The 21,723-nt window shown below is 41.2% G+C and overlaps 1 protein-coding gene across 2 annotated transcripts in view; it reads left to right on the forward strand.

Moving 5' to 3' along the window:
• The window catches only part of LOC133564434 (Na(+)/H(+) exchange regulatory cofactor NHE-RF3-like), a 53,083-nt gene that overhangs the window by 20,946 nt on the left and 10,414 nt on the right, over positions 1-21,723 (forward strand). For both annotated transcript variants that reach the window (XM_061918760.1, XM_061918759.1), the window contains 3 exons: positions 6,127-6,259; positions 11,318-11,454; positions 11,524-11,731. In XM_061918760.1, coding sequence (XP_061774744.1) covers positions 6,127-6,259; positions 11,318-11,454; positions 11,524-11,731 — 478 coding nt within the window. The remainder of the gene's footprint in view (positions 1-6,126; positions 6,260-11,317; positions 11,455-11,523; positions 11,732-21,723) is intronic.

A 21,723-nucleotide genomic window follows, 5' to 3' on the forward strand; every position in this document is an offset into this window, starting at 1 on the left:
AAATTAAAGTGCAAATGAATATGCAGCTTAACCAATTTTGTCTTATTGTTTGCGCTTAACAAACTTCCTTATGAATTTGAGCGTCAGAATCATTATGTTTGAGACTATCATTACATCCACAAGTGGCGGTAACGTGTACTGCAACTAAGTACCTATGTGGACTACAGCAAAGTAGTACAAATATTTTTGGTGGCTCTTAACAACACTGCTGTAGGGCACCTCACAAAAGTGAGTATACCCTTCACCTTTCTGCATGTATCTAATATGTATTTTGATGGGAAATCAGGGAAAAAAATCACTTTGATACAATGTAAAGTAGTTGGTATTTATAGCTTGTACTGTATGACAATTTACATTTACTAACACACATTTTTAAGGGGATGTGAGCTTGCAAGCTGTTTTGGATGCCTCTTTTTTTAACAGTGGACAATTTGTGATGTAACAGTTTGACAGACGTACTTATGTGGGAATTCTAGTGCATGCTCTCTGCCAGGACTCTTCTCTCTGCTCTGCTCTCTTGTGCGGAGGCTGTAGCGTAGAGCAGGGGTATTCAACTAGATTGTTTTGGGGGCCACTATTCCAAAAAATCTAAAGGCCAGTGGGGCAGACTTCTACCACCACTAGTATTATCCATCCATCCATTTACTACCACTTATTCCCTTTGGGGCCGCGGGGGGCGCTTGCCTGATTGTAGCTGAGATAGGCACTAGTATTATTATTTTATATTTTTTTTATTAATATTACTGTGATGGTTTTTTTTTGCGGTGTGCAATACGGATGTTAGTGGGGTTTTTTTTGTTGTCTTTTATTTTGTATTTATAGATATTAATGAGCAATATGTAGTTTTTATGACTATTTTTCTGTTTTTCATTACGCTTTACTCTATGTAAAAAGATCAATCAATCAATCAAAGTGTATTTATATAACCTTTCATCACAAGTGTCTCAAGGGGCCACACAAACAGATTTTGGCTAAATTGATCTGCCGCATTGCGGCAATCGTTAAACATAGAAGAGATGCGTATATCTAGTGGTGGGATACGGTAGGGTGACACTGTGAGCAGGGGGTCCGTTGGCGGTGGAAACTGACACTTTGACTAGTATGCAAACGTAAAGAGTCTGTCGCCATAGCAGCGCCATTCCACAGCCATTACGCATCCGGTGGAAATCAAGGTTGAAAAACATTACATCAAATTTAACTCGTCTGTTTTCCATTCACACCTGAGACATTGTAACAATAAACAAGTCACATGACCCTGGAGAAAATGTTTTACTGCGGCTGTATTTACTTTAGTTCCAAGTAGTTGAGACAAATGTCTGTGTGTTGATTTATTATGATGAGTCGGTACATTTACACTATTTTACAAGCTGTACACTGACTACTTTACATTTTATCAAAGTGCTGTTTCTTCAATATTGTCCCATTGAGTAACGTAATGAAATAATTGCAGAAATGGAAAAGGGTGTACTCACGTTTGTTAGGTCAAAAATTGTCTTTCTCCGCATGCGCCAATCCCTGTGGGGGACTAATGGCACATGTTTAAAGTAAATGGATGGACAAACAACATACCCGTTGAATAAGTGGTGGAATATTCACGATAAAAACAGAAATAGACTCTTTCAGGATGACAAATTTCCTTTGGGTCAAAACATTTAAAACTGCTGAATTTCATCACAATCACTTCATTTCTGTATTCAAGGCTGAATTCGAACATTTTTAAATAATATGTCTGTATTTTGCTATAGTTATAAGTAAAAACAACAATACTGATGGGAGAAGTCCATCCATCCATCCATTTTCTACCGCTTATTCCCTTTGGGGTTGCGGGGGGCGCTGGTGCCTATCTCATCTACAATCGGGCGGAAGGCGGCGTACACCCTGCACAAGTCACCACCTCATCGCAGGGCCAACACAGATAGACAGACAACATTCGCACTCACATTCACACACTAGGGCCAATTTAGTGTTGCCAATCAACCTATCCCCAGGTGCATGTTTTTGGAAGTGGGAGGAAGTCACAGTATCCGGAGGGAACCCACGCAGTCACGGGGAGGACATGCAAACTCCACACAGAAAAATCCCGAGCCCGGGATTAAACCCAGGACTATTCAGGACCTTCGTATTGTGAGGCAGACGCACTAACCCCTCTTCCACCTAGCTGCCCAGGTTGAATTCAAACATATTTAAATAATATGTCTGTATTTTACTAGTGATAAATAAAAACAACAATAACGATGGGAGAAGTCGTCTGCCTGATAAAATATTAGGTCAACATATTACACATATGTCAAACTCAAAGTCCTTGGGCCGGATCGTTTATGTGGCCCGCAAAAGCCTGGAAACAATATGCAGCAATAAAGTACTTTATCTTTTCTTACTAAACATATTTCTTTTTTCACTTTTGACAGAAACATTGCATGTACTGCACTCAATTTCATGTCTTTTAAACTTGAGAATTACCTGACGATGCAAAAAAACATGTTAACACAGGGGAGTCCAAAGTGCGGCCTTTACTTCAATTTCTTTTGGCCTGCAGCATCATTTTGGATTTAAAACAACAGTAAGAATAAAAAAATATATATATATATTTTTAAAAACCTACAACTTGTGATGTAATGATTGTAGGATACATCCTCAGATGCACCGGGACACATCCTCAGTGATGTGCCTGAGATCAACGGGGGGTTTCGGGTCTTTCAACATCATACCCCCTCCTTCAGGTGACCCAGCCAGGGTTGATCAGACCCCAGCTCGTGTTCCAGTAGCATTGGCCAACAGTTCGCTCCTCCTGATCCAAAGCCATCTAGAGGCTCTCTCTGCTGCCTCCATGATGGCCTTGATGGCCTTGATGGCCTTCCTTTTCCCATCACCTGTGATGCCAAATAGTGTAAACACCTTGCACAGTGAGCGGCCAACACAGCCTCTACACCCCACTTCAATGGGCTCACAGCGTGCCTTCCAGCCTCCTCTGGGGCATTGCTCGACTAGCTCCTAGTACTTTGACCGCTTCCGCTTGTTTGCCTCCTCTATGCGATCCTCCCAAGGCACTGTCAGTTCTATCAGTAGCACCTGCCGTGAAGATACTGATGTCAGCAAGATGTCTGGCCTCAACAAAGTTTTTGTGACGTATTCTGGAAACTTGAGCTGCTTGCCCAAGTCCACTCGAAGATCCCAGTCCAATGCTGAGGTGAGGAGACCGGCTGAGAGAAAAAAGCTGACAATTCAAGATGAGTAACTCAGGTGCTTCCACCAAGGGTCACACACTGATTAGATTGTTTTGTAAAATAATAATAATAATTTTTAAAAAGGACAAGAAATTAAAAACAGACATATATTTAAAAACAAAAGTTAGGGTCAGCTTTGTGTTGTTGTTAGTTATCAGCATCAAAATGTTCAGCTTTTTCTCATTACGTTACGTCTTTTTGCTCATTCGTTTTTTATTCACAATTGTATTTTTTTTACCCCAGTAATAAAAAATAACAACACACTATGTCACCTATAACACAAATCATTCTCTAAGTTATGCCCTTGAATATATGCAGTGGGTTTTTTTTGTATTTGTTGTTTTACAAAATAAAAATTTATCAAAATAGCCCCCGCCTATAAGTGGAATTTTTAGAATGGAAAGTTTTCCTTGGTGAAAAATGCTGGACTGTAAATTTAAAAAATTTGGGGGAATAAAATAACAAAATGCTTGTTCCTCTGACTTCGAATTTCAAAAGCAAGTATGGTATCCATCAATTTGTATGTAAAAAAAAAAATCAAATGCATAGGGAATTGTCTATTGATATTATGAGAAGATTATACATTAAGTAGTGTATATATCAGAGGTGGGACCAAGTCATTGTTTTGCAAGTCACAAGTAAGTCTCAAGTCTTTGACCTCGAGTCTCGAGTCAAGTCCCAAGTCAAGACAGGCAAGTCCCGAGTCAAGTCCCAAGTCAAGACAGGCAAGTCTCAAGTCAAGTCCCAAGTGCTGCATTTTGAGTTTCGAGTCATTTCAAGTCCTTTTAACCACAGACTAATACATTTACACAGATTGTGTATCTTTTAAAACGCTGTATGTATTTACAGTATAATAAAAAAATTGTGCTGACATTGCACTTCATAATAGTACTATTAACCAGTTATTTTAAACATTTAACTCATTCCTTTACAGAATGAACACATTTGAATAAACAAGTACAACTGTACTTATTTGCACAAAGGTGTTAACATTGTATTTTCATGGCATATAGCATTGGAACTAGTTCCACAGCAGTTTCTATCCTGTTCTTACCTTATCTCATTGATCTCATCTCATACTGTATGTGTGTTTATGTGTGCGTACACATGGAAAACATAACAAATACATGAAAATAACAAGGAACAGAGTTGTACTTTTTAGAATTCACGGCCCTATGGAAAATTAACCAGCCGCCATTGATTATGATGCATTCCCATTTTAGGCAAAGTTTAAGACAATACTTTCTTAACAGTATAACTGTAATCAGGAATAAGTCTTCTAGTAACAATATTCAAATACTAACTTTGTTGGGTAAGACAGAATTTGCTGTTATTCTGAATCCAGTGAAACAGATTGGTGGTTTTATATACGTTTATGTTTAAGTTGGCAGACACTTTTATCCAAAGCGACATACATGAAAAATACATTTAAAACAACCACTGTAAACATGATCATTTAAGGGAAGAATGTAATAGAAAATATTAATACAAAGTGTCAAGACAGAATAAACTCTCTGCTGTTGCAGCAACAGAAATACAGTCTATAAGCTATATAGATATCTAATGTATTCATACATTGTTTATGTAGGATATATGCATGTACATATAACCTAATCATATTGTTTCTTCAACTTAGAAATAGCTGACCGTTTTTTCCCCTTCTCTGGGATTATTATTCCCAGTTTTGATCTTGGACGTCTGGTTATTTATAGCATATAAGAATATTTTATTATTTTTAAGCAAACTATGAACACGCCAAAAAATTTGTCATTTATCATAGTTACACGTATGACAAAAAAGTGTGTGAATATCAGTGGTATTCAGTGAGGTAAAATGAATGAAATGTGCTGACAGTTCACTGCTCCTGCCAAATGAATTGCCCTGAGTGGAGCGGATCACCACTCCAAGATGGCGGCCCCGCGTCATGTCAGCGGCAATAGGCAGTAGCGCTCGATGCTGCGTCTACTTATAAGATGTCTATGGTTATAACGTTAGCAGTGAGTTTACAGCCTCACTGATTTAACTACACAGCAAATAAAAGTTACGTTATTCGGCCAATAAACGTTAGCTTACATTCAAAACTTACCCTTCTTTGTGCAACTTCAAATGTCCAACGAAGTTGGAAGTTGTTGCGTCTCCGTCTGTAATCTTCGAACGAACCGCAGGCTTTGCATACGGCAATTTGTTTTTTGTTGACCAAGTTATTGTTTTTATACCCGAACAAAACAATTTTTGGCCTAGCTTTTCCTCACTGGCGTGTTGTTTGAGAGCTTTTTCGTTGGTTTTCCTGCAATTTGATTGGCTGAATGCTGTGTGAGGAAAATAACGTGGTTGTAATTTGATTGGCTTTTGTTCTGACAGGTAGCGCGCACACTGGCATCGCACACACGCTGACAGACACGGACAGATACGGAGCGCTCTCGAATAACTTTTTAATCGTTGGGTTTTGGGGAAAGTAGCAAGTCATGTCAAGTCAAAAGGCTCAAGTCCAAGTCAAGTCACAAGTCATTGATGTTAAAGTCAAAGTCGAGTCGCAAGTCTTTTTACATTTTGTCAAGTCGAGTCTAAAGTCATCAAATTCATGACTAGAGTCTGACTCGAGTCCAAGTCATGTGACTCGAGTCCACACCTCTGGTATATATATTCACTGTAGTTTGCATGTTCTCCCCATGACTGCATGAGTTCCCCACCCGGATTGATTGGAAACAAGAAAATTGTCCCTATTGTGTGAATGTGAGTGTGAATGTTGTCTATCTGTGTTGGCCCTGTGATGAGGTGGCGACTTGTCCAGAGTTTAACCCGCTTTCTGCCCGAGTGCAGCTAGGATAGGCTCCAGCACCTTCTGCGACCCCGAGAGGAACAAGAGGTAGAAAATTGATGGACTACTGTTTGTTCTTTGCAGGCAGTGTGTATGGGTGTAGACCTCCAGATGTTGGCTACAGCCTCCAAAGGTGGTCCTTGCTCTCGGCCCAGACTGTGTCACATCAGCCAACACCCACAATGCGGACTGGGGATGGCCCTGACCTCCGTGGAAGGTACCATTCTGATATGCAAGACATGAGCGATAATCTTGTTCGTATTTGTGCAAAGTGCAACATTTTTTAATGTTTTTGAAAACAGCAGGCCAACATCACCATGACGACACACACGCACTGCCTGGATTAATACTGCCTTTTTAATTTTACAGTGTAATCTTTTTCATGGATTGTTGAATGACATTCACAGGTATTGGTAATACTTCATGTTCCATGATTTTCACAAAGCCCAAAAAAAAGGAAGTAATGGCAAAGCCCACCTCGTTACTACCTTCATATTAGATTCAAGCACTTTAGCCTAAAAGGGTGGACTTGTCCTGAGGCTCTATTGAAGAATATGAAAGGGAGAAATGTGACAAAAACGTCAAGTGTTTAAAGAAACACTTAAAGGTGTCATATTATGTTTATATACCGGATTTTCCACACTACAAGCTGCACCAGTATATAAGCCACACTCACTAAATTTTATAAGAAACATTTTTTTTATATATATATAATAGCCACACCAAACTATAAACCACAGATATATACCATTATGTTGTGACATTACATAGTTACACAGAAAGATTTTGGAAATGTTTTTTTACCTACTTTAATTCTTTCCAAACGGTGTGTGTAACACAGCTATAAAACGGCTGATTAAACAAAACAGAAAAGTAATTGATATCTTCATTTTTTCTTTTCGAGATGAATACGATTTTTTCCTTTTTTAATCAAGTTCAAGATGTCTATCAGGATTCTTTATCATGGCAACACTTTTAGTTCCAACACTTTCTTAAAGTGGATAATTTTAGTATATTATTTGATTTCTTTGCCCAATCCATTCTAATATGTTGCCGTTAGCGAGGAAAATATCATAGATTAGCCGCAGCTTTGTAGAAACCACAGAGCTCAAAGCTTGGAAAAAAATGGGGTTTCACAGACCATCTTAAGACCACTTTTTGGCCATCTCTTCATGAAGCGCCGATTTGTGGGTGGTCTTATTTATGTGCCTTCGCGTCAATAGCTTGTCGTTTTTAGCGCTTCCATCGCGAGTCTACTGACTGACGAAGTTGGAACTACTGTATATGCTACTTTGTATTAGAAATGGCTACAGGGGGGGATGCATGTGCATGTACTAGTCAGTCTGCCACAAGAGGATATAAAAAAGAAGGGTCTTATTGACCACAACTTTGGACTACAACTAAATGAAAACAGTAGACTCGGGCAAAGACCTACGAGTAAACAATTACCATATATGGAGAAAACCGCTGACGTAACTAAGGCAAAACATGTCACTAAAGTCTCAAATTTCCAACGACTCAGTTGGAGCAAGTTTGGAAAAAGGCAAGATTATGTTATAAACCAATCGCTATGGAAAGGTATATTAGAGGTATATTAAAAGATACCTCCGAGGCAAGAGCGGGGGAGGATGATCGACCCACGGGCCAGACCAATGTTATGACCATCAACGACGGACCATCGACTACGGAACAGCTAAGCGATTTATCCCGGGTCTGCAGATGTGGGAAGATATGCAAAAATGAGAAAGGTCTCAAGATACACCAGACCAAGATGCACAAGATGCAACCTGAAAGTAATGTGCAACGCACAGGGAAACTTGGTGAGACGGAAGAGAGGCTGGGGCAGGACACAAACCACAGTCCCCAGAAACTTCAGGCACATGATGGAGATGGGGGCAGGAGTAGCATCGCTGGTGTGATGGAGGCAGCAAGGCACCACAGTGAGAGGGAAGTCACCCAGGATACCAGACGGCATGGCCAGAACACTTGTGCTGTAGGCGTTCGGAAAGAATGATTGAACTGGCCGACTGCAGCTGAAAGGAAAGAATGGGATATGTTTGACAGTGATGTCGACCAGGTGCTGGAAGCGGCCATCGCAGGAGATGTGGGAAAGAAGCTCAAGGCCATGTCCTAGATAATCTGGAGTATGGGCGCTGATCGCTTCGGAAAGAAAGAACAAAAAGGCAGAGTAAACATGCAGTCCAAGGTAAACAGACGCCTGCAGGAGATAGCAATCGTTAGAGGAGATCCGCGGAGGCTTAAGAAGGCCTTTCGTGAGGCAACAGCAGACGAGAAACCAGCTCTCACAGAATTGCGAAACGGCCTGAGGGAGAGCATTAAGATCTTGCGACAAGCTGAGTGTCACCACAGGAACAGGAAGCGGCGGTTGAAAGAAAGGGTGGCCTTCACAAAAAACCCATATAACTACCTCTCGAAACTCCTGGGTGACAAAAGATCAGGAGAGTTGAAAACAACAAAGGAAGAGTTGGAGGAGCACCTTCGGCAAGTCCACAAGAAGCGTCTGTTCCATTGGACTGTACACCACAGGTAACAAGTGACAGCTGCCAATAACATCAGTGCTGGAGTAGTACACAGCGACAAATACACGCCAGGCTATGATGCTATGAGACAGCAAAGACGAGAGAGTACGGCAGGCAGGTATTGTCGTCAGGTCAGGCAGAAAGTGGTCAGCGAGCAAATCACTGAGGGAGGCAGAGGAACGACTGCATCATGCGGACATTGTGGGATCAGTAGCCCAGGGAAGACATTGTCTGGGTTGCTCATCCAGAACAAGTTGGAACAAAGCTGACCCAAAGAAGCAGCGAGGCTTGGTGCAGAGAGAGGTCCGAAAGGTTGGGTTGGATGGGAAAGTGTAAAAGACAGATCTCAAACCTGGCAGGACATTTGGAGCATGGAAGGCCACCGGATCAAGTTCCTGCTGTGTTCTACATATGATGTCCTGCCCACCCTATTAAACATCCAAACTTGGGAATGGTAGAGAGCCCCAGCTGCACACTCTGCGGAAAGATAGCTAACCTGGAGCATGTCCTCTCCTCTTGTCGCTCAAGTTTAGCAGATAGCAAGTTCCGGTGGCGTCATGACCAGATCCTTGCTCAGCTGTCAGTGGGTGTTGCGCAGGCCAGGAAGTGGACAAGGCAGCTCTCTAATGGGCCTCGCTTCAACCATTTCATCAGGGCAGGTGAAAGCGCAGCAGCAGGAGGGAGAAACAAAGGGGTCTTGGCCACAACAAGCAACTGGGAGATGCGGGCCGACTTGAAGAAGCAGCTCAAATTCCCAGAGGAGCTAGGCCACACTACCCTGAGACCTGATATTGTTATGTGATCTAAAGGAACCAAACAGGTGGTGTGTGTGTATAACCCTGCAGAGTGAAAAGTTGGCTTTGCATAACAGGACCTCCTTAAAATGCTTTCTGATTGGCAACCAGCAACAGGTCATGTGTGTCTTGTGATTGCTAATCAAGGACAGGTGAGGGAGTCAGTGCTCAGAATAGAGGAGAAGGGTTGGAAAATAGAGACAAACGGGAAGCGGAAACAAAAATAAGAGTGCTTGATGGGAGCTGATACCGAAAGTAGAGATGTCCGATAATGGCTTTTTTGCCGATATCCGATATTCCGATATTATCCAACTCTTAATTACGGATACCAATATCAACCGATACCGATATATACAGTCGTGGATTTAACACATTATTAGGCCTAATTTTGTTGTGATGCCTCGCTGAATGCATTAAACAATGTAACAAAGTTTTCCAAAGTAAATCAACTCCATCCATCCATCCATCCATTTTCTACCGTTTATTCCCTTTGGGATAGTGGTAGCTGGTGCCTATCTCAGCTACAATCGGGCGGAAGGCGGCGTACACCCTGGACAAGTCGCCACCTCATCGCAGGGCCAACACAGATAGACGGACAACATTCACACTCACATTCACTAGGGCCAAATTAGTGTTGCCAATCAACCTATCCCCAGGTGCATGTCTTTGGAAGTGGGAGGAAGCCGGAGTACCCGGTGGGAACCCACGCAGTCACGGGGAGAAAATGCAACCTCCACAGAGAAAGATCCCGAGCCCGGGATTGAACCCAGGACTACTCAGGACTTTCGTATTGTGAGGCAGACGCACTAACCGCCCTGCCACCGTAAAGCCCCGTAAATCAACTCAAGTTATGGAAAAAATGCCAACATGGCACTACCATATTTATTATTGAAGTCACAAAGTGCATTTTTTTTTTTAGCATGCCTCAAAAAAGCCGCTTGGAATTTGGGACATGCTCTTCCTGAGAGAGCATGAGGAGGTTGAGGTGGCCGGGTTTAGTGGGGGTGGGGTTGAAGTGTGGGCGGGGGGTGTAGCAGGGGTGTATATTGTAGCGTCCCGGAAGAGTTAGTGCTGCAAGGGTAATTTTGTTGTGTTGTGTTTATGCTGTGTTACGGTGCGGATTTTCTCCTGAAATGTGTTTGTGATTCTTGTTTGGTGTGGTTTCACAGTGTGGCGCATATTTGTTACAGTGTTTAAGTTGTTTTTTCGGCCACCCTCAGTGTAACCTGTATGGTTGTTGATCAAGTATGCCTTGTATTCACTTGTGTGTGTGTGAAAAGCCGTAGATATTATGTGACTGGGCCAGCATGCAAAGGCAGTGCCTTTAAGGTTTATTGGCGCTTTGTTCTTCTCCCTATGTCCGTGCACACCGCGGCATTTTAAAAAAACATAAATTTAACTTTAAACATACAGTAAACAAGTCGAAGACGGTTATGCAAGATCATGACAGTGACGGAAATATGCTGCAGATTTTGTTCATCCCTTTATAAAGACATGAAATGACCTTTATTGTATGTTAGGTTTATTTTAACAGATAGCAACATCCATCTGTGCTTTATAACACCTATCCTTATTAAGTTCACAAGTTTAATGGAGCCTATCCCAGATTTTCCTCCATGGAGATGCCAACGAGAGATAAAAAACTTTGATCTCCTGACTGTGAGGCCAACATGCTAATTCCAGAGACTATCAACAAACACATCCAGAAAAACATATTAAATAAAGATGACCAATTCAACTATTTGATCCCCTACCAACCACCTAGAATTCTATTTATTTTACAAATGAGTTTCAAACAGTGTTTTGAAGACATTCTGTCCCTCTCTGTTAAAATAAACGTATCATAAAACTAAGAACTGTTCATGTCATTATAAAATCAGCTAGATATAAAATACTTTTTTCAAATAAACTGAAAAAAACTAAGATGAAGTCTATCCATAGGGCATAAAGAACAACACATCCTGAGTATAGTAACTGACGGTCCTGCAGACACGGCTGGAGTCACCAACGGAGACAGACTGGTGTGGATGAATGGCGTTGCAACATCCACTCTCAAACACTCCTTTCTCAACAAATCTGTAAGAAACAGTTTCCCTGTATGTCTGGTCACATTGATTGTAAAGTCCTACAATGTGTTTGGTCCTCAGCTTAAGAAGGGTGTGAACTCTGTGACGGTGCTGGTCATTGATGGAGAAAGCCAGTCTTGCTATGTCAGGAGGAAGATGCCCATTATGCCTGTACTGGCAGAACCCTGTTGTCTCCCACACTCGGCCAAGACGGTGCATTTGGTCAAAGGACCTGACGGATTTGGTTTCCTGTTGAGACAAGAGAAGCTGCCACTTACTCAACAAACAGGTGACATATTTGTTGGAATAATACGTGCTGTACGAAGAAAAGCAAGCATGTCGCCCAACATGAATCTTTACTGGTTTAAGACCAGCCAACCAGTACACAATTTGCATGTTTACGTGAGAGTAGTCAGTGTACTTGAAAGCAGAATAGAGTTGCTTTCTTCTGAAAAGGATTAGGGAAGTCCCAATTTGATATTGATATTGGTTCGATATCAGAAAAAAACCGAGTATCAGATGATATTGGACATGCTTGCATCTAAAACCACTGTTATAAGCACTGCGATACAAGCAGTCCTGCAGCGTGTCAACTCATGCAGAGCTTGACAGCCAGAGAATATTTGAAGTGCATCTGAAAAGTATTCATAACACTTTATCTTTCACACATTTTCCTTATTCCAAAATGAAATACATTCATTTTTGCTCTCAAAACTCTACAGATAATACACCTCATAATGACAATATGCATTGTTTTTTTTTTTCAAATTTAGAAAAAAAAAAAATCCTATGTAAGTAAGTATTCACAGCTCTTGCACAATACTTTTTTGATGCACCTTTGGCTGCAATTACAGCCTCAAATCCTTTTAAATACGATGCCACAAGCCTGGCACATCTATCTTTGGGCAGTTTTGTCCATTCTTCTTTGCAGCACCTCTTAAAGGCCTACTGAAATGAGATTTTCTTATTTAAACGGGGATAGCAGGTCCATTCTATGAGTCATATGTGATAATTTCGCGATATTGCCATATTTTTGCTGAAAGGATTTAGTAGAGAACATCGACGATAAAGTTCACAGCTTTTGGTCGCTAATAAAAAGGCCTTGCCTTTACCGGAAGTAGCAGATGATGTGCGCGTGCCCTGGTGTGAGGGCTCCTCACATCCTCACATTGTTTATAATGTGAGCCACCAGCAGTAAGAGCAATTCGGACCGAGAAAGCGACAATTTCCCCATTAATTTGAGCGAGGATGAAAGATTTGTGAATGAGGATATTGATAGTGAAGGACTAGAAAAAAAATTAAAAAATAAAATAAAATAAAAAGCGACGGCTCCGGGCGGTGGCAGTGTGAGCGTTTCAGATGTAATTAGACACATTTACTAGGGTAATTCTGGAAGATCCCTTAACTGCTTATTGTTTTAATAGTGTTTTAGTGAGATTGTAAAGACCTCAAAGTCGGATGGCTGCGGTGAACACGCCAGTGTCTCAGAGAAAAGCCAAGGAGCCAAGCTCACAGCTGCCTTTTTTGACAGCTACTGCAGGAGGACGAATAATCCACTGATGTGTCCGGTACACAATTTTCCCATCCAAAAACATGCTTGTTGACGTAGAGAAACATGTTTGCTTGACCGCTCTGTGTTAAAGCTTCACAAGAAACACCGGCTGTGTCTCGGTGCTAAAGACAGCTGCAATACCCGCTTTCCACCAACAGCATTATTATTTATAGTCTCCATTATTAATTGAACAAATTGCAAAAGATTCAGCAACACAGATGTCGAAATTACTGTGTAATTGCGCGATGAAAAGAGACAACTTTTAGCCGTAAGTGGTGCTGAGCTAGTATGTCCCCTCCAACTCGAAACGTCACAAACACACGTCATCATACGCGTCATCATTCCGCGACGTTTTCAACAAGAAACGCCGAGGGAAATTTAAAATTGTAATTTAGTAAACTAAACCGGCCGTATTGGCATGTGTTGCAATGTTAATTTTTCATCATTGATATATAAACTATCAGACTGCGTGGTCGGTAGTAGTGGGTTTCAGTGGGCCTTTAACCTCCATCAGGTTGGATGGGAAATGTTGGTTTTCATCCAGGATGTCTATGTACATTGCTGTACTCAACTTAGCCTAGTCAGGGAAGTGACCAAGAACCGGATGGTCATTCGGTCAGGGCTACAGCATTCATCTGTGGAAAGAGGAGAACATTCCAGAAGGACAAGCATTTCTGCAGCAATCCACTAATTTGGCCTGTATGGTATATTGGCCAAAAAAAAGCCATTTCTTAGTAAACTGTTTGTCAAAATGTTCCTGAAAGATTCCCAGACCATGGAAAGTAAATTCTCTGGTCTAATGAGACAAAAGTTTAACTCTTTGATGTGAATGCCAGGCGTCATGTTGGGAGGAAACCGGGCACCGCTCATCATCAGGCCAATGCCATCCCTACAGTGAAGCATGGTTGTGGCAGCATCATTTTGTGGGGATGTTTTTCAGAGGCAGGAACTGGGAGACTCGTCAGGATAGAGAGAATAGAATAGGATAGACTTTATCTATCCCACAATAGAGAAATTAGGTGGTTACAGTCAGATACAAAAAGTCCACAAAAAGAAAGATGAAGGCAGTAACAGACAGCGACATGCTGGATGAAAACCAACACTTTCCATCCAACCCTATGTGTGACGTCTGCTAGGCATGGTGGTTAAGGTGCTTCTTCCAAGATGCAGTTCAGGCTCGGATACAGCGTAAAGGTAAGAAATGTTGATTTATTAACTAAAAACAGACTAAGAAACAGAAACACTGGAGCTAAGTAGAAAAGAGAAACCAAAAGCGCTAGCATGAAGCTAGGGAACTAGATACAGAAATAGCATATAAGCTAACAAGTACAAAAACAGGTTTACCAATGCCGGGAGTAGCGTTGTCACTTGTTGAGGGAAACAAGGCTAGGATCAGAGAGCGAGTCACAGAAAATGCAGGCTTAAATAAGGATGGTAATCAACAAGCAGCTGAGAGTCCGGAAACAAGGAACAGGTGAAACAAATATGCAAACATGGCGACAGAAACAAATCAGGAAGTGCACGAACAAACTCAAAAATCTAAACGACAAACGATCCGTGCAGCGGATCGCAACATGATGGAGCTTGAGAGGGGCTGCAATGAGGATTGGGCAAAAAAGAAAGAGCTAAACTGCCAAAAAGACTTGAGGCTGTAATTGCTGCCAAAGCTGTATCAACAAAGTATTTAGCAAATTATATGAATACCTATGTACATTTTATTTTTTTTTATTTTGTTTGTTTGAATACAAAATATATAAAAAAAACTTTCCACATTGTCATTATGGAGTATTGTCTGTAGAATGTTCCATTTTGGAATAAGGCTGTACCAACATAACAAAATGTGGAAAAGATGAAGCAGTTTACTTTCAGGATGCACTGTAAATGTCCTCCAACAAACACAAGTTTGATCTTTTCTTATATTTTAGTGAAGTAATTTACAAAAAGTAACATGGTAAGCTAGGAGCTAGCAGCTACACAACAGCTAAGCACGCAGCAGCACACAAGCTAAACATACGTGATAAGTGTCCTTAATAGAACAACATGGCTGTTCAAAACACATATAAACAAGTATCAAATAATGATAGTTGCATATTACCTACAGACAGAAGGTCTACACGGAAAAAGTTAATCAAATAGTATCAATGACAAACATGTCTGCATCATTCAACTTACTGCAAGGTGATCTTAACCTAATTAATTATTGTGACCACTAGATGTCGCAAAAAGGCATGAGTCTGTCATAAGTTTTGTGTTTCTCATACCTGCCATTGTTCTTTGAGTAATTTGACTTGATCATCGCTTTTCTAACATTCCACACTAAAAAATAATAAAAGCATGTTCTATGATTTGTGCTATTGTCTCAGCTAAATATTGATATCGGCCAATAATCAAGACTTCAATGTTTGTATCGTTTCGGAAGTGAAAAAGTTATATCGAGACACCCCTAGTCATCCATTTATCCATCCGTTTTCTACCGCTTGTCCCCCTCTGGGTCACGGGGGTGGCTGGAGCCTACCCCAGCTGCATTAGGGTGGAAGGTGGTGTACACCCTGGACAAGTCACCACCTCATTGCACACCCTAGTCGTTGTTGTCTAAAATAGCTGACAACACAAGTGAGTACACAATATTTGGTATGTTGCGTTGCCTTAATCCTCTTGCAGTTCACCAGAACAACACAAGTTGTTGGAATCCTCTTCTATTCCTCCGATATGACATCACAAAGCTGGTAATATGACATCACAAAGCTGGTAATAGCTGACAACACAAGTGAGTACACAATATTTGGTATGTTGCGTTGCCTTAATCCTCTTGCAGTTCACCAGAACAACACAAGTTGTTGGAATCCTCTTCTATTCCTCCGATATGACATCACAAAGCTGGTAATAGCCGCTCAGTTTAGGGTAGGATAAGATAGGATAGACTTTACAGGCATTCATCCCACAGTGGGGAAATTATGCGGTTGCACTGCAGGTACAAAAACACAAAAAAAAATAAGAGGGTAACATGAAGAAAAAAAGTACATTCAAGAATTTAAAAGAGCACAGAGCTGATGCAACTAGTTGCCACTTCAGCAGTTCAATACAAATTGTGCACGTACGATTGCACCATGCATGAGACAAACGAAAACCAACACAATTTCATATTCGCTCTGCCAACTAATGGCAGTGGTACCTGTAACATCTAGGGAGACCAAAGTGTCCAATACATGCTCGCTCAGCCAGGGATTTGTGAGGCTTGTCCATCCGCAGTCCCTTCACTTCCTCCTCATCTCCCCGGGTCTCTCCACGCGGACTCCGGTGTGGCAGAAAGCCAGGGGCTAGTCTCCAAGGAAAACATGGCCATTGCCAAAAGTCTACCCAATCACAGCCCAAAGTTTTTAAAAAAGCAGCGCAGAAGTCACTAAAGTGCCACCCCTTGTTGCACAGTCCTGAATGTGTCTGGGCCAGGAGGCAAAAAAAAAACACATGAAAATAAGAGGGAAAACATCAAGAACATAAAAGGAGGATACAAAAGAGCACAGAGCTTCTGCAACCAGCAGCCAGTACAGCGGCACCATGTTGAGGAAAAAATATATAAATGTGTTTCCTTCATGAACCACAGCTCTCCAGTGCAGACGACTCTCATGCAGACCATGATGCTCCAATCACCATGTTGGACTGTATCTTGCTACTCACCTGTGTTACCAGATATTTAGGATGTGTAATGATCCAAATTGCATTTCTATTTCTGGTTATATCGCAGGGCACATCAATATTTAGACAATTCAAAGTATCCAATTCATCGTTTTCTTATCTTGATAATGCTCACAGCGTTTAAGCAGCTTGAACCAAGTATGCAACCAAAAATTAATTTGTCAACTGGCTTATGCAGTTTACGAATTCTAACTCCTACAGCTGCCTTCCACTACACATTTTCAGAAACTAGTTCATTCATCCATCCATTTTCTACCGCTTATTCCCTTTTGGGATCGCGGGGGGCGCTGGCGCCTATCTCAGCTACATTCGGGCGGAAGGCGGCGTACACCCTGGACAAGTCATCACCTCATCGCAGGGCCAACACAGATAGACAGACAACATTCACACTCACTTTCACACACCAGGGCCAATTTTAGTGATTTAATTGGAAAAATTTGGGGGGGGGGCAATTTTTTTTTTTTTTTTTTTTAGCTTAGCATGTACAGCAGGGGTCACCAACCTTTTTGAAACCAAGAGCTACTTCTTGGGCACTGATTAATGCGAAGGGCTACCAGTTTGATACACACTTAAAAAAATGGCCAGAAATAGCCAATTTGTTCAATTTACCTTTAATAAATATATATATATATATATATATATATATATATATATATATATATATATATATATATATATATATATATATATATATATATATATATAAATGGGTTTTTCTGTCTGTCATTTCGTCGTACATTTTTTTTCCTTTTACGGAAGGTTTTTTGTAGAGAATAAATGATGAAAAAAACACTTAATAGAAAACACGAAAAAAATGAAACTTAAATTTTGAAACATAGTTTATCCTCAATTTCTACTCTTAAAAATTCTAAATTTAACCAAAAAAAAAATGAAGACAAAAACTAGCTAATTTGAATCTTTTTGAAAAAAAAATGTAAAAATAATTCATGGAACATCATTAGTCCAAGACAAATCATTATTTCTTCTACATTTCCCAGGATAAACATTTAAAAAAAATTTCAAAAGACTTTGAAATAAGATTTAAATTTGATTCGACAGATTTGCCAGAATATTTTTTTTGAATTTTAATCATAAGTTTGAAGAAATATTTCACAAATAATTTTCATAGAAAAAACAGAAACTAAAATGAAGAATTAATAGAGAAATTTATTTATTATTATTTACAATAAAAAAACAACAAAACTTGAACATTGATTTAAATTGTCAGGAAAGAAAAGGAAGGAATTTAAAAGGTAAAAAGGTATATGTGTTTAAAAATTGTAAATCCTTTTTAAGGTTGTATTTTTTCTCTAAAATGGTCTTTCTGAAAGTTATAAGAAGCAAAGAAAACAAATAAATGAAATTATTTAAACAAGTGAAGACCAAGTCTTTAAAATATTTTCTTGGATTGTGAAATTCTATTTGAGTTTTGTCTCTTTTAGAATTAAAACTGTCGAGCAAAGCGAGACCATCTTGCTAGTAAATAAATAAAATTAAAAAAATAGAGGCAGCATGTTCTCCCCGTGAATGCGTGGGTTCCCTCCGGGTACTCCGGCTTCCTCCCACTTCCAAAGACATACACCTGGGGATAGGTTGATTGGCAACACTAAATTGGCCCAAGTGTGTGAATGTGAGTGTGAATGTTGTCTGTCTATCTGTGTTGGCCCTGCGATGAGGTGGCGACTTGTCCAGGGTGTACCCCGCCTTCCGCCCGATTGTAGCTGAGATAGGCGCCAGCGCCCCCCGCGACCCTGAAAGGGAATAAGCGGTAGAAAATGGATGGATGGATGGATGGATGGAGGCAGCTCACTGGTAAGTGCTGCTATCTGAGCTATTTTTAGAACAGGCCAGCGGGCGACTCATCTGGTCCTTACGGGCGACCTGGTGCCCGCGGGCACTGCGTTGGTGACCCCTGATGTACAGTATGCTACATTTATGCTTGCGTGTAGTCTACATGTATGCAGGTAAGAGCACAGCTGATGATGATCCTCACAAATAAAGATACAGTTTTGACTTGTTTTGGACATTTAGAAAGACTAAAGCTATCAGATAAACAAAGAGACATGGCAGAGATTGGCTAGTTTAGTGAGGTCCTTGGTTTAATCCTGCCGCAGTGGACTTTGGCTCTGACGGAGTACCGGGGAAACGATCAAACTTGACAATCGAGAAGAAGTTAACGTCATAACAAGGTTTTCGTAGGTCAGGAATATTTAACTAAATTATTTGGGAGGTGGTCACATTTCCAGAAAGCTAAGAAAATGGGGGTCAGACCTCTCCCTTAATTATTAGTCTCATTTTGTGTATTCAAGAGAACCAGCCGATATTTGATTTTGGTGTATTTATTTTGTCAGAGTTACCAGAGCGCTCTGTTGTTTTTAAGAACTTTCTGCATAAAAGCTCGTCAAAAATCATCTCTATGACAGCCTCCTAGTGTTTTTAAGCATCTGCTTCATAAATGTTTTTTACGGGTTTTTTGAACTACACACGAGACACCAGTTGAATATGTTGACGAGGTTCATTTAGCCTACTGACGTGTATTTATAAATGCTTGATTTATAAATAAATCAAACATTTATAAATACCAGTTGAATAGCCCAAATGATGAAAAATAGAGGACCCTAAAATTTAACCTTAAGGGACATGACTAAAAGAAGTAAAGAAGTTAGCAAATGACTACTGACAGCATCTGAAGTAAACAAACTAAACCAACACCAACACCCAGCTACAGTGTTTACCGACTGAAAAACATTTGACACAATTAATCATAATATCCTAACTAACAAATTAAAATGATATGGCATCAGAGGGCTGATCTTAAACTGTGTAAGAGCCACTTAAAGGAACCATACCTACTCAGTGGCCTAGTGGTTAGAGTGTCCGCCCTGACTAAAAATGGGACTGATTACCTCCCTGCTTGTCACTCAGCATTAAAGGTTGGAACTGGGGGTTAAATCACCATAAATGATTCCCGGGCTCGGCACCACTGCTGCCCACTGCCCCCCTCACCTCCCAGGGGGTGATCAAGGGTGATGGGTCAAATGCAGAAAATAATTTCACCACATCTAGTATGCGTGTGACAATCATTGGTACTTTAATTTTAACTTTAATATGTAGTAATGTGGCCATAAATGGTACTGCAATCACGGTCAAAATTCTGTAGTCCACTCCCACTCTCCATGACTGAGGTTTATGTAGCCGAATCTGAATCCTACTCCAAAAAACTTCAAATGGCAATCAACCAGTTATACGCTGCAGGTTTCTCCTGTCTATGATTCTTGTAAGATGGATTTACTAAGTAATTATGCCACATGCCACAAAAATAGGCTGCTTGCGCTGTGGAAGGCGGCTGCATCTCCAGTAGCTCTGTAGTGGTACATCTTTTAAACCTATCTTTTATCTTATATTTTATCTTTAATTATAATTATTATTTATTATATCTTACAAACATATATTTTATCTTTTATCTTTTATGTTTTTTATGTTTTTCTTGAAGACAGTGAATCCCTGTATATATCCAATGGATACTTTTGGCAGTTTTAAAAGACCAGGAAGCAGCTTTCTTTCTTATTCGAGAGAGGAACTGCTCAGTATGAAAATGATGGGGCGAAATGGTGTTCGACACTCCATTCCAGCGGAGCTAAGGAAGAATCCTCGGGGCTGCAAAGCGGGAGCTAAGCTAAAGGTTAAGCGTGAGGAAAATCGACGGCGCTACAAACCATCCATTCCTTCCGTCATCATGGGGAATGTGAACTCGCTGCCGAACAAGATCGATGAGCTTCATGGACTAAAAAAACAGCGTGCGTATAAAGAGAGCAGCCTGCTCATCTTCACGGAAACATGGCTAAACCACCTGGTACCAGATGCTAACGTGGACCTGCAGGGATTCACCGCAGTGAGAGCTGACAGAGACACGAAAGCATGCGGGAAAAGAAAAGGTGGGGGACTCATCATATATGTTAACAACTGCTGGTGTAACCCAGGACACATCTCTGTGAAGAAAGTCTTGTGTTGCCCGGACCTGGAGCTACTAGCTGTTAGCCTTCGGCCATACTATCTGCCGAGGGAGTTCAGTCACGTGATCTCCCTCTGTGTTTACATTCCCCCGAGGGCAGATGCTGCCAATGCATATGAGATGATCCACGCCATCACATCAAGGCTACAGACAAAACATCCTGAGGCTTTTTTCATCATTTCTGAGGACTTCAATCATGCTACTTTGGACTCAACGTTAGCTGCTTTTTACCAGGCTGTGGATTGTCCCACGAGAAACAACAGGACAATTGACCTACTGTATTCTAATGTCAGGGATGCATACAAGGTCACACCCCTACCCCCACTAGGGAAGTCTGACCACAATCTTGTTCATTTTCGGCCAAAATACACCTCCATGGTCCAAAGACAGCCTGTTAACACTTGCTATGTGAGGAAGTGGTCCCCTGAATTGGAAGATGCCCTCAGAGACTGCTACAACACCACAGACTGGGACGTGCTGCTTCCACAGGGTGAGGACATTGATGGGCTGACTCACTGTCTCACAGATTACCTCAACTTCTGCGTGGACGTGATCTGCCCTGCTAAGACTGTTCGGTGCTACCCTAATAACAAACCCTGGGTAACACAAGAAGTTAAAGCTGTCCTCAACAAGAAGAAAGCTGCCTTCAGGAGTGGAGACAGGGACGCAATGAGAGCAGCACAGCGGGAGGTGAAACGACGCGTGTGAGGGAGGCTAAGGACAGCTACAGGAAGAAGCTGGAGCAGAAGCTGCAGCAGAACAACATGAGGGAGGTCTGGGAAGGTGTGAAAACCATCACAGGCCACAAGACAAAGACCAGAGCTGTTGTGGGGACAATAGAGAGGGCCAATGAGATGAATAACTTCTTTAACCGGTTTAACCAGCCCGTGTTCTCTCCGTCCCCCACTCCCCATCACAGCCACCCCCTCTTCTGCTCCCCTCAACGCACCTCCCCCCCAGCCATGGCAGCACCCCCCTCCACCACCTCCACGCAGACATTAGTCATCCCTGCGGACCAGGTTAG

The sequence above is a fragment of the Nerophis ophidion genome, linkage group LG13, assembly GCF_033978795.1.
Source record: "Nerophis ophidion isolate RoL-2023_Sa linkage group LG13, RoL_Noph_v1.0, whole genome shotgun sequence".
Lineage (NCBI taxonomy): Eukaryota > Metazoa > Chordata > Actinopteri > Syngnathiformes > Syngnathidae > Nerophis > Nerophis ophidion.